This window comes from Staurois parvus, unplaced genomic scaffold (assembly GCF_062004578.1).
Source record: "Staurois parvus isolate SC_StPar_1 unplaced genomic scaffold, SC_StPar_1.0 ptg000001l, whole genome shotgun sequence".
NCBI lineage: Eukaryota > Metazoa > Chordata > Amphibia > Anura > Ranidae > Staurois > Staurois parvus.
In genome coordinates, this window is record NW_028317797.1 from 5,422,828 (window position 1) to 5,437,152 (window position 14,325).

General features: G+C 41.6%; 1 protein-coding gene across 1 annotated transcript in view; it reads left to right on the forward strand.

Moving 5' to 3' along the window:
• Window positions 1-11,277: 11,277 nt before the first annotated feature.
• PCSK2 (proprotein convertase subtilisin/kexin type 2) overlaps window positions 11,278-14,325 on the forward strand; it is a 270,895-nt gene continuing 267,847 nt past the window's right edge. The window contains exon 1 of the mRNA XM_089685325.1: window positions 11,278-11,725. Within this exon, the coding sequence (XP_089541451.1) occupies window positions 11,555-11,725 (171 nt within the window). The 5' untranslated portion in view covers window positions 11,278-11,554. The remainder of the gene's footprint in view (window positions 11,726-14,325) is intronic.

Below are 14,325 nucleotides of genomic sequence, written 5' to 3' on the forward strand. Positions count from 1 at the left end.
AAAAAAATATATTTTATATATGTTTATTGTTTAGTACAGTGCCTAAAAAGTCCCTTATATTAGTCCTGTTATCACTGTGCTACACCCTGTTGCCATCCTCAATTAAAATATTGGACAATGCAACATCTGTGGTATTGATTAAAAATACAATCTATTAGAAACAATCTATTGTAAATGATCATTTATTGATCTGTGTTGCATTGGGATGTCTGACATAATCTAATTAACTGTGTTGTCATTGAGAAACAATCAATAAAATTCCACAAATGCCAGCATCAATATAAATCAGAATCTTAAAAACGGGGCAGATTTGATGGACCTCTTGGTCTTTTTTTCTGCCATTTACTCTTCTATGTTTCTAAATTGATCAAATGGATCTGGGATTTATGATTTAATTACTTATTTAATTTGACCATCTTAGTAAGATCAAACGATCACTTGACTGATCACACTGATATTTGTGTGGCCATCCTAAAATTATCAAATTCGCCATAGGAAAACTTTATCTGAGGAAAGGAGGGGAAGGGAGGGAATGTATCAGCTAATGTGTTCCAGGTAAACAGGCAAGTGCTTATGAAGTACTGATGAATATTGGTGCTCTCTGTGACTGTGTATGCAGCCTTGTGCTGCCACCTGTTGGTGTGCTACAAAACTCAAAACTTTTTGATACCACCTCATATTTGCCATAACTTGCTCTGGCTCTACATTGTCTATGTGTGATTTGGTCTTACAATATATTCCATCATCTGAATTCTCCATGGACTTTAAAAGACCATCTGACCACATAAAGAGGCCTGTCTTTGGACATTAACCCATTGTCCCCAGCAATGTCCTCCGGCCGATGCTGTCTTCTGGGTTCCGTTCCCTGCGACGTCGGGACGTACGGGGATGGAACTGGCGGGAAATTTGAAAGGTGTAAAAGTGACATTCACTAAATTCACTAAAATCACATAGTAAAACATTACTGTATCCAACCATTTCACATACATTTTGTCCCTAGTGCTTTGTCCTGTGCCCTGCCTGCATTTTTACTGTTCTTTCTGCCTGGAAACTTAGAAAAGTCCATGGCGTCCAAAAAGCATCCCTTTAGGTCAAAACCAGTTTTAGACCAGCTAGAGAACAGCGATAGTAAATTAGAACCGCTTGCAGAATTGAGTGATAATGATTAGTGGGGAAATTCGTCACCAGACACTGAAAACGATTTTGCAACTTTGCTCAGTGATGTGCGAACTTGGCGCTATATTTCAAATTTCAGTGTTTTTGGTTTGCTTATATTATTGAATTAAATTTATTATTATTAGATTATTATTTTTTATGATTATTTATTAAATTATAATTTATGATTTCGTGTTTCAAATTTTAACATACCCGGGATGTTCACTAGACTCTTGTTCGGACAGATTTCAGTGAGTTACTCCTAAAAATTACAGGCCTGCAATAAAACAATACATATTTCCTTGCAAAAAAATGTACCGCTTTGAGCACAGAAATATGGACATAATCAGACCGCTAGGGAGGCTACTATGGCGGAGCGGTTTCTTTCACTTGATACAGTTATACAGTATATATGGACTATGTCCCTCACTGGAGTGTAAATATTTGTTAAGATCTTCTCTATATAATCTTGTCCTTTTTTCTTGGGAGTGAAGCTCAATACACAATTTTTCCTACAGCTGCTATGGTTGTTTTTTTTAATAATTGACCACCTATGGTTTTGTTGGTTAGTATGTTTTTCTATGTTCAAGGTTTTACTAATAAAGGATTATTGATATTTGAATCTTTACATGTGTCAAGCGGTTTGCTGAGTCTCCTGCATACACAATTGCTCTAAGGATATGATAGAGGCTTTGATACACTGAGGTTGAGCTTTGGTCGGTATACACATACCTATGATTGCCTGGTGGTATATATAGAAGTTTTTTGGGGAGGAGGGTCTTGAGGACACATTGTATCCTAGTTTAGCTTTAATCCTATACCCACACCCACAAGAAGACTTGGGCTCAGGAGAAATGGGCTGAATGATGCTGACCATAAGACTGAAGACATCTGGTGGCCGAAAAATTCTCTGAGAGATCTCTGAATTGAAGGGGAATATTGCAGAACTATGGGATTTTATCTTTTAATTAGCTATTAATTTTTATCTTGTTATTTTTGTACAGGAGTTCTGCATTAAACGCAACATGCGGAATATGGATCATAAACCTATGTGTAAGTCTACACAGTTACCATATCCTGGGTTAGTCTATGATATAAGCAAGGCATTAGTACTGACTTCAATATGAATGGCGCTATATAACTGAAAGGTGCTGATAATGTATCACTTTAATGACCTCATTACTTTTGTAGGAGATCTCCTGTATCTTTTATTTTATCAATACATATACAGATATATTGTGTATTCTCTTCACATCTGTGCTGCTCCAAAGCTAAAAAAAAAAAAAAAAAACCTCATGAAAAATCCATATATCACAGCTGCTTTCAACCTCTACTGTTCCACTGTTCAAAAGATCCCTCTGGAATGTGTTCTTAATACAGCCTAGATTTAACTCTCACTGGCCAGGAGAGGAAGACGCTCACCGCCATACATTGTTTTACCTGCACACCAATATTGTCTGCTGCCTGCATCCTCCCATCATTCACCTTTAGAAACCATTAGCCTGCTGAAAAACACATGGGAGCAGGGAGGGCGTGCGCAGATTTCCAGCATCAAAACCGATAGCATTATCACTGCTAGAAGGTTAATAGCAAAACCAGTCACAGAAACAGAACAATTGAACAAAAGGATCACAGTGCAGGTCTGTGGTAACATCTAATTGATTTTTTCATCTAATTGATCGCTACCACCACCTCATTTCCTAGGAGAAACACAAGAGAGTTACATTATGCTGCTGTCATTATCACTTCATTTCTTTTTTATATATATATATATATATATATATATATTATACATACAAAAAAAAGTATATATTTATATTATATACAGTATATATATATATATATACACACACAGTATATATATATATATATATATATATATATTAGTATTTTGGTTTAGATAGGTGTTATACTATTGTATATAATTAAAACATAAAGTGCTTGTAAAGGCTTAAGGTTTTTACCTTCATGTATTCTATGCAGCAGCTTCCCCAGACCCCCTTAATACTCACCTAAGCTCCCTCTCGATCCAGCGATGTGCACTGGAGTCTCGGCAATCCCGATGCTCCCTCTCCTCACTGGCTGAGACAAAAGCAGGAGCCATTGGCTCCCCCCTGCTGTCAATCACAGCCAGCGAGTCAATGAGAAGAGGGAGGGGTGGGGCTAATGAGAAGAGGGAGGGGGAAGGGCCAATGTGAAGAGGCAGAGGGCGGGACCAAGCCATGGTTCCATGTGTGAATAGACACTCAGAGTAACAGGTGCCCCCCATAGCAAGCTGCTTGCTGTGGGGGGCACCCGACAGAATACTTTTCCATCCAAGTACATGATACAGCAGGCACATATCAGGATATGAAATGTTGGGTTACCGTGTGTGTATAACATTTATTTTTCATTAGGGAAGGGTTAAAGCCCCTGCCAGTGTATTTTCTGGAGAGATGGAAATTCTCGGTTAGACAGATGTCACAGGAACAGGTGTCCTCATGGAAAGATTTCCCTTCATCTCATTCTCTAAATACAGCTGTAACTTTTCAATTTCTCATCAGTTTCTGCCTCTAGAAGTTTTGGCTGTTCATAAATTTTAAGGCAGAATTCCAGGTTATTAGCTAAAACATGCATACATGTCTACTGTATTTGTCACGCTGCACAGACAGCTTTGTGATTTACACCCTCCTGCCACACTGCACAGCCAGTCAGGAGACACCCTTTCTTTCTTGTTTGCTGTAATGCAGCATCAATTCTTTGCCTCTATCTTTTTGATTATGCAACAAATCAGCATCTCCTCTGTCTAATTAGCAATGAGGTGATTCATGAAGCAGAAAGTTTCATGTCACACTTGTGCCGCCCCGCTGACATCTCCCCAGTGACAGAATTGTTCAGCCTTGATTTGACCTCTCCCGTGGTCTCCCTAAGCTGGCAAAACCAGTACGGTGTCTGCAAATGTATTTAACCAGCAATGGGGTGATGTCCGATAAGGAAGGTAACAGTTGCATTTATGTGATTCCACTACTGGAAAGGGATTTGCCAACAATTTTAGAATTGCCACTGTGACATGGCTCTGAATCTGATAAAAGTGTTTAAATCACAAGATTGGCTGTACAAAATTAACAATGCTTTGGTGGATAAAATAGTAAACATTTGTTTAACTATGTATTTAACTATTTTCTTGGGGTTCTGCTTTAAAGGAGACATTACTGGAATTAAATCTGAACTCTAAGCAGATTAAAAGCAAATTGCAGTGATGTATTCCTTCAACCGCTTCTAGACAGCCCACCCACACAGAACTGTGCGGCCCATGCAGGCAAAGCGACTTACTGGTATGTCACTGCCTGCTTTTGGGTATAGGGGCGCACACGCGTGACCCAATACCTCACCCCCCATCTCTATACACAGCGGGTGTCTGTCAGCAAGTCCCAGCCAATGATTCATGGCCGGGACCTACTGATCAGCTGTGAACAATCACAGACAAGAGCCCCGTACTGAGAATGAACACAGCGCTCTGTACAGAAGGAACAATCTCTCTGTTTCTCATCCCTGCAAAGCAGGGATGAGAAACAAAGAGGTCTCTGAGTAAAAGCAGCACACTTTACACATATTACACATAGTTACGTACACATTTAACCTCTTTATTACCCTAGATATTAACCCCTTCCCAGCCAGTGTCATTAGTACAGTGACAGTGTATAGCATTATCACTGATCACTGTATTAATGTCACTGGTGATGCCTGTGACAGTTAGTCAGTTTACCCCAGCATCAGTTAGTAGCAGATTGCCCACCGCATTATTGCAGCCCCATTATAAGTTGCTAATCACTGCCATTGCTAGTATAAAAAAAATCTAATATAATTACCATAGTTTGTAGACACTACAACGTTCACACAAATATACACTTATTGGATTTTTTTTATTACCAAAGAAATGTAGCAGAATACATTTTGTCCAACATTTATGAAGACATTTTTTTTATTGGATATGGTTTAGAGCAGAATTTTTTTTTAAAAAATTGTTGGGTCTTTTCATTTACTGTATATCGCAAAAAGATACAAAAAAAACCCAGTGGTGATCAAATACCACCAACAGAAAGCTCTATTTCTGTTGAAAAAAAAAAATATATTTAATTTGGGTACAGTGTTGCTTGACCGCGCAATTGCCGCGCAATTGTCAGTTAAGTGCTGACTAGCAAAGTGCTGAATAGCAAAAAAATGGCCCGGCCATGAAGGTGTAAAAACCTTCCAGAGCTCAAATGGTTAAAGGAGATCTTTTGGGTATTCAATCTGAACTCTAATCAGATTAAAAGCAAATTGCAGTGATGTATTCCTTTAAAAGAATCGTGGCATGCATTTTTAAATGCGATTAGCTTGGACTAGGGGAGGGATAGGCAGAGCTAGGAGCTGAGCAGTTGCGCTGCACACATATGTGATGAGAAGGAAAATATTGACAGAAGGAAAGAGAAGAGGAATAAACTCATCAACCTTCTGCTGCTCCTTCATTGACCAATCCAGAGGCTGGGTGATGACCAAACTGGGTTGTATGATTGCAGTAAAGAAATTTCTTGCAGAACTATAAATCTCAGGACTGGAGAGATAGCGTTACTAATCTTTTGACAGATAAAACAGCTTCCACATATGACTTTCCACAGTACATTTCCAGTCAGCCTGGGGTTCAGCTTTAATTTAGCAAAGTACAAGCATCCTTCATTGTTCTGACTGCCAGGGATTAATGAAAGGTGAAATTCCCTTACCTCCTATGGGATATCGCAGAGCAGTGCTTTATTATAGTCAGGGTAAGCCATGCACATACAGCTCCCAGGACGAGTTTGAATTGCCTTCTATGCCTATTACTATAGGTTCTGCTTATTTCATGTGCAGTAGTTTCCCTATGTCCATGTTTTTTTTTACCAAAATTTTGCAAATTAGAAAAAATGAAGAAGATTCAGCTCTCATAGACTTCAGTGTGTTTCAGGCTCTATGTTCGGGGTTTGTGGACAAAATGTTTGGTGATCTTCCAGTGAACTGAAATTTGCTCAGGTCACTCATCATGGTACCATCTTCTCTCCACCCCTTCATGGTGAAAGAGTAGCCACAGACTGATGAGGTAATGTCCCTGCTCACTTTGCTCTCTCCTCCTATCAGCATGGTCCCTTGTCTATGCACTTTGCACTTGCAAAAAGCAAGGGACCCTGCTGAAGCCAGGAATCGGGTAAGTATTGCTCCTTATTCTGACACCCCTAGAGGTCAGGTTGTGGATAATGGGGTACCACTGGTCCTCCTGTATGGGGCCCAGGCCAGCAGGGGGACCCAGGCAGCTGGGTTAATCAGATGTGGGAAGGGAGGGTCACCGGCACAGCGGCAGGGACATTTACTGCAACGTATCCCCTGTATGGCAATCACTGCAGCATTTGAAAACTAGCTTCTCATCTCCCTCCTGCCGTTTTTAAGCTGCTGCAGAGATAGCCTTACAGGGGACCAGTTCCAGTAGTTGTCCCCTCCAATCACACCGATCACTCCCCTGAGCACCATACGTTTCCCCATGCTGCCCAAGACCCCCTATGTGCACCCCACCCCTGCAGTGCTTCCGGCTTCTCACCTCTCCTTCCCACCAGCAACTGCAAACACACAATAGGGTGTAACATTTACCAGCCCTTTCTTTCCTAAATGAACACAGTGAGTGATCGGTACCAATCACTCACTGTTTTCATTCATAACTGAAGCATAGTAAACCATGTTTATCTGGGGGGGACCTGCCAGATTTGCTGTACGGGCCCCATGGTTTTTAACAGCAGCGCTGCCTAGAGGTAGCGAACAGTTAAAGCCCATCTACAGGAAAGTAAAAATCCTCCCTTGCGGTGGGGCAACCCTAACACTGTAGAGTTGACTGCTCATTTAGGGGTCACAAAAAAGCAGTTTTATGTACAGTACCTGATCCCCACTCCTCTGCAGCTCTGCTCAACTTTTCTATACTGTGGATGTTGACTGTCTCTCGGCATTCTCACATGCATTGCAGGTCTATGGGCTCGGCATTGGACTTAATGCGGTCAGAGGACCTGTGATCACCAGAGCATAGGGAAAAAGAGGCTGTGAAAAATGCACTGACAGGCTGGAGGGAGTCTGCGGGAAAGGAGGATCAGGTAATGAAGAATGGTTTCTCAGCCCCAGACCTAAGCGAGAATATGAAGTGAAATTAAACCGTTCATTTTCAAGGCTACTTCACACCAGAAAAACGCACTCTAGATCCTTTCCAGACGCGTTTCTGCATGAGTGTTTTTAACATGTTTTTGATGCGTTTCAGTGCGTTTTTGTTGTTTTTTTTTATGCTTTTCTGGATGCGTCCCAGATTATTTTTTTCTTCTTGTTTTCCATTTTTTTTTGTCCACTGTACTGCGGTCCAGTGCATTATTTATGTGTTTTTTATGCAATTTACTGAATTCCAGTAAAGTTCTGTGCAGCAAAAATGCAGCATTTTCTACTTTTTTTTCTGAAACCAGAACACACTGGAACTAAAAGCACTGGTGTGCACTATGCCATTGAAAAACATGTAACCTGCTTTCTATGCATTTTGGGTGCAGAAACAAATGCACTGGAATGCATGTTGTGTAAACTAAGCTGATTTAAATTGCTTACTATGTATGAACCTTTTAATCCTTACCTAACCACTTGCCTACCGGGCACTTTTACTCTCCTTCCTGCCCAGGCCAATTTTCAACTTTCAGCACAGTTGCACTTTGAATGACAATTGCGCTGTCATGCAACACTGTACTCATATGAAATCTGTATAATGTTTTTCACACAAATAGAGCTTTCTTTTAGTGGTATGTAATCACCACTGAGGTTTTTATTTTTTTACACTATAAACAAAATACACTGACAATTTACAAAAATGTTTTCTTTGTTTCTATTATATAATTTTGCAAACAGGTCATTCCGTCACTGATGTACATTGACGAGGCTGCACTGACAGGCAGCACCGATGGGTACTGATGAGGTGGCACTGATAGGTTGCACTGATAGGGGGCACTGATAGGGGGCACTGATGGGCAATAATAGGCAGCACTGAAGGGCACTGGCTGGCGGTACTGAGGGCACTGACGTGCACAGATTGACAGCACTGATGGGCAGCACTGTTGGACACTGATAGACAGCACTGTTGGCCACTGATGGGCACTTTTGGGACTGCACTGATAATCAGTACCCTGATTATCGGTATAGATGTCTCTGTTGACAGATGCCTGCTATCAGCAGTACTTTCTGAAACTACTCCCGATAACCGGCAAATGTATTTACATGGTGATCAGCTGGGATTTGACACAGCAAACCAGGTGGTAAAAGGCTGCTGTGATTGGCCTTTTACCATGTCATGTAAAAAGGACACAGTGATCTCAGAAAGAGCCGGGTGCACGCCGCTGGTGGCTCGCAGGAAGGGGGGCGAGCATTCTCGGAGAACATCATATGACTCCCTCCCAGAATTTAACTACCACACTGCAGCCATCATTCATTTGGCTATAGCGAAGTCAAGAAGTGGTTAAAGCAGAACTTCACCCTAAAAGGGAAGTGCTGCTGTTTTTCCTCCTCAAATATTTTTGGGAACCTTTTTTTTAGTATTTCTGACAAGTATCTGCTCTCACTTCTGCTGAGATTGTCTAGGTGATACCAGGAGAATTTTCTCCCCCCCCCCCAAACCTTTTAGGACATATCACAGGTCCCAGGAGGCTACGGATCCATTCACAAATTGCAGCCTGAATCACGCATGCGCAATGGGAAGCCAGCTGTAAAACTGCAGGGAGTCACATCTGGTTTCCCACATCCAAGATGGCGACACTGGGGACCTGAATATTAGTGAAGAACTGGCCTGGGTGCAGATGGAGGTGGATCCCTAGACAGGTAAGTGTCCTTTTAATAAAGGTATTTGTAGCTGTTGGCTTTTAAGTGAGTGTAAATGCTTTTTTTTTTGTTTTAGAACGAGCAGGTTTATACTTATCTGCTATGGAATTGCACAGAGCAGCCCCAAGCCTCCTCTTCTCGGATCCCCTTTTAGAGTTCCTGGCTCCTCCCCTTCACTGAGTCTCCCATAGAAAACTGCTTTCTATGGGGGGATCTCATGTCGGCACCACTGCTCCACAATGTGCATTGTATGTGGTTGCAGTATGACCCCATTTACGTGAATGAGTAAGGTTCGGTGGGTAGATCTTCCTACTGAGTGTGATGGGGGTGATAATTTTTGCTGTGGCCGAGAAGCAAAACATCATGGCCATGGTCACTGCCTGTGCAGCTTACAGTGATTGCAAAGGATCAAGATTAAAACAAACAAAAAAACAAACATGTTAAATCTACCTGCGCTGTGTAATGTTTTGCACAGGAGAGCCCTTATCCTTCACTTCTCTCCTGCTGGTGCTCCTGGCTCTTTTGACACACAGAACAAGGCTTGGCTTCACCCCTGCTTTCTTCTCACTGGCTTTGATTGATAGCAGTGGGAGCCAATGCTGTCTCTGAGCCAATGTGGAAGGAGAGAGCCAAGAGAACCTTTGCTCTCATGCACATGCTGGATTAAGATCAGGTTCTGGTAAGTTAATGTGGTTCTAAAGCCACAAGGTTTTTTATCTTAATGCATTCCAAACCTTCTGTGTCACAGACTACCACCTCAGCACCCCTTATACTTATCTGAGCCCAATCACGACCTAGCACTGTGCACAAGAGCTGTGCCTCTCCTGGCTTTATCCTTCCTCACTGAGCAGATCCAAAGCAGTGGGAGCCATTGGTTGCAGCTCCTGTCAATCAACTTGAAGCGAAGCTCGGGAGAGAACCTTAATGAGTGCCCCCATGGGAAGTGGCTTCCTACTAGTGGCACCAACAAGAGAGGCTGAGCCAAGAGTGCCGGTGGGCGACCCAAGAAGAGGAGGTTCAGTCCGCTCTGTGCAATTCTATTACATAGAGCAGGTAAGTATAGACATGTTTGTTATTTGAAAAAAAAAAAGTCAATTGTGTGTTTTGACTGCCCCCAAATTGCGGTGGAATAGGCGCTACGACACCTCTTCACTGACTATTTCAACCCTGGAAGGCCTGATTCACACCTATGAGTTTTTTGGTGCTTTTTGCAGAAACTACAGTCTATGTAGCATGGTTTCCTACGGGGCACATTCACATCTATGCTTTTTTCAGCTGCTGCATTTTTGGAAAGGTCAGGGACTTTTTCAAATGCAAAACTGCGTTTTTGGTTCAATAGTCTTCAAAGGAGATGCTGCAAAAAGAGCACGTAGTGCGGTTTTACCATGTTTTTGATGCGTTTTGGATTTTTAAAATCTGTCCGACAACATATAGGCCAAAAAAAGCAAAAAAATGCAAAATGCTTAAAAAAAATGCAAGTGCAAATATACAAAACGCTCTGCAAAAAGCACCGCAGAAACGGATCAAAAGCAAACTGCATAGGTGTGAACCGAGCCTTAATGCCGCACCGCTGCGCTGCAGGGGCGTTTGCAGTGTGCCCCCATTTGGTTGAATGGGTCATGTTGGGTGGGTGGTAGTGCCCATTGAATGTAACGAGGGGGGTTATTTTTGCTGTGACCATGAAGCTAAGGTTGCCATTTCATCCCTTTAAACCCCAAACACATATTTATTACACGGGCTCTCAGGGTGATTTAATGCAGATAAGGCACCTAGTGAGTTTAATTAGCACCTTAATTAGCCACAGAACCTGTGTCATTAATATGTGTTCGGGATTAAAGGGATGAGGTGACAACCCTACATGAAGCAAAGCATTGCAGCCTGGCACGTGTACACCCTCTTCTGCTGCCTTTTGCCGTTTAAGAAAAAAGAACGCGGCTCCACGTCTCCATGTCTTTACCGCCTCCCAACCGCAAGTGTGAATGAGCCCCCAGAGGGGAGCTGTAACCCTTGCAGTGCTGGTTGGGGGTGGATTTTGTCTGATTCCTGGAGCTGTGTTCAGTCCGGGTCCGCTGGGTCTCCTCTCTCTCCTGGCAGCGGACAGACATGAAGGAATTCTCCAGGGTGCTGAATCAGGACGCCTCTGGCTGGGCACTAATGAGCCGCCTGACAAAGGAGGGGAGCTGCGCTCAGCCTGGCTCCCTGTGATTGGCCGGGAGTCCCCCGCACGTGACCCGCCTTGGTCCAGGCTCGGAGGATGAGATGAATAGTAGATGCGAGGAGGAGCCGGGATGCAGATTTGGCATCAGAAGTAGACTCACATACATAGACCGGAGCGGAGCGCTGCGCACAGACATGTACGGGGGAAGGCACGGCGCCCTTTAATTCCACACCTCCAGCATTGCCCTCCTCTCCTCCGCTCCTCTCCTCTCCCCCTCTCCTCCTCTCCTCCTCTCTGCATTTCTTTTCTTCTTTTGCTGACTCGCAGCCTTTCCCTTCACATCCACCTTCCCTGACAAAGTGAGAGATGAGAGCAAGCTCCCTGGTCCGGGCTGTGCTGGCTGCATTGGTGGTGATGTACAGTGCCTCTGCCCACTCCGCTCTCCTCACCCAACACTACTTGGTGGACTTCCAGGAAGGGGGAGACCAGGAGGCCACACAACTTGCCCAGGAATATGGATTTGGAGGGGCCAGAAAGGTAAAGTCCTTCCTTCTACATTACCTTCTAATCGTGTGTGTGTGTCAGATCCCTGACAGATCCCAACTGATCCCAACAGATCATCATCTACCTGAAAGTAGGCTTTGGTCATGATGTATGGGGGCAGGAGGGATAGGAGATCCGACATCTGATGGCCACCAGCCAAACTGACCACAAGATGGACATTGAGAGCAGAAAGTTACTTCATATCATCTCTATGGGAGAAGCAGAATTGTCCTCATCACTGTGGGGCATAGAAACCAATAGATTCTCTTCTAGAAGAACTAGAAATCATAGGACCTTATCCATTGTCTCTCCTTACATCTCTATCCATTATCTATCTATCTATCTATCTATCTATCTATCTATCTATCTATCTATCTATCTATCTATCTATCTGTCTATCTGTCTATCTATTATAGAACTAAATAACTAGAAACATGGCTTTAAAAATCAAATAGAATCTGATCTATTATCTATACATCTGTCTTGATTTCTGTTTATTAATCTATTATAGAACTATTTAACTAGGATTACATTTGTATAATAATAGCCAGTAGAAATTAATAATGGACAAAAGCAATTGGATGGTTCTGGTTTCAAGTTCTCAGACCACTGGACCAGCATATATAGATATTGGTGTCTAGATTTCTATTAGCTCTATCATATCTATCTATCTATCTATCTATCTATCTATCTATCTAAGTAGCAATAATCGTATTTGTATATTAAATTGCCGGTATCACTTAGTGTTAAGCAAAACTGATTAGATGGTTCTGGTTTCAAGTTCTCAGAACGCACTGGACCAGCATACGCTGAAATTGACATCTAGATTTTTAATCTATCTATCTATCTATCTATCTATCTATCTATCTATCTATCTATCTATCTATCTATCTATCTATCCATCCATCTATCTATCTATCTATCTATCTATCTATCTATCTATCTATCTATCTATCTGCTTCTGGTTTCAAGTTTTCAGACCTTGGGCCAGAATACATTGAAATGAGCATATCTATCTATCTATCTATCTATCTATCTATCTATCTATCTATCTATCTATCTATCTTTCCATTATAGATTTATCTATGTACGTATCTATGTATGTATGTATGTATGTATGTATGTATCTATCTATCTATCTATCTATCTATCTATCTATCTATCTATTGATTATAGATCTGTCAATCTATCTATCTATCTCTCTCTCTCTCTCTCTCTCTCTCTCTCTCTCTCTCTCTCTGTCTGTCTGTCTATCTATCTAGTACAGATCTATCAATCTGTTTATCTATCTACCCATTACACATCTATGTATGTATGTATCTATGTATCTGTCTGTCCGTCTATCCAATATATCTAAACTAAGATCTCAGACCACTGGGCCAGCATATGCTGAAATTGGCATCTAGATTCTATCTATCTACCTACCTATCTATCTATCTATCTATCTATCTATCTATCTATCTATCTATCTATCAAATTTCAGTAAAAAAAAATCATATATGTTTAGTAATTGCCAGCATCTTTTCATAATGAGCAAAACAATTGTATGGTTCTGGTCCAAGTTCTCAGACCATTGGACCAGCATACTTTGAAATTGGCATTTCCATCTAGATATTTATCCAATATATCTAAACTAAGATCTCAGACCACTGGATCAGCATGTGCTGAAATTGGCATATCTATCTATCTATCTATCTATCTATCTATCTATCTATCTATCTATCTATCTATCTATCTATCCTATATCTAACTATCTATCCAACCTTCTATCTATCTGTCTATCTATCTATCATAAGTAAAACAATCATATGTGTGTAATAACAACCAGTGTCATTTAGTAGTAAGCAAAACTGATTAAAATGGTTCCTGTTTCAAGTTTTCAGACCTTTGGACCAGCATACTCTGAAATTGGCATATCTACCTCTCTCTCTCTCTCTCTCTCTCTCTCTCTCTCTCTCTCTCTCTCTCTCTCTCTCTCTCTCTCTCTCTATCCATCTATCCAATATCAGTAAGAAAAAATATTTGTATAATAATTGCCAGCATAGTTTAGTAATGAGCAAAAATCATTGGATGGTTCTGGTTCCAAGTTCTCAGACCACTGCACCAGCATACCCCAGATATTGGCATTTGGAAAGTTTGCTCCCCCCTGTTAATGATCGGTAATCACTCTTGATCGTAATAATGTTATAGGGATGCAGCTATCACTCATATTTTTAATCGCACTGTTTATCAGCTGATGGAGCATCTAGGTGATTAACCATATTCGTATATTAAAATAGATCAAACAATTTGTGTCAGAGTGCTGGAATCTGCATAGTGTACAGCAATAAAGGCCACTTTGCTGGGAATGGGAGTCTGATGGGCCTGGTTACAGCTCTAATTTTTTCATTAGAAAACAGCCACGTGTAATGAGGGCATCACATGTAAGCAATAGCACTGATAGAGCAGCTGCATGGTGCTGTAATGGGGATAACCACTCTTGTGTAGTAAACAGAACAGAGCATTATGTTCAGAATATTTCTTGTCGAATATAAACACGGGCTGCTGGACTTTGATGGCTGACTTACAACCTTTATCTTCTTCAGTGTTAATTC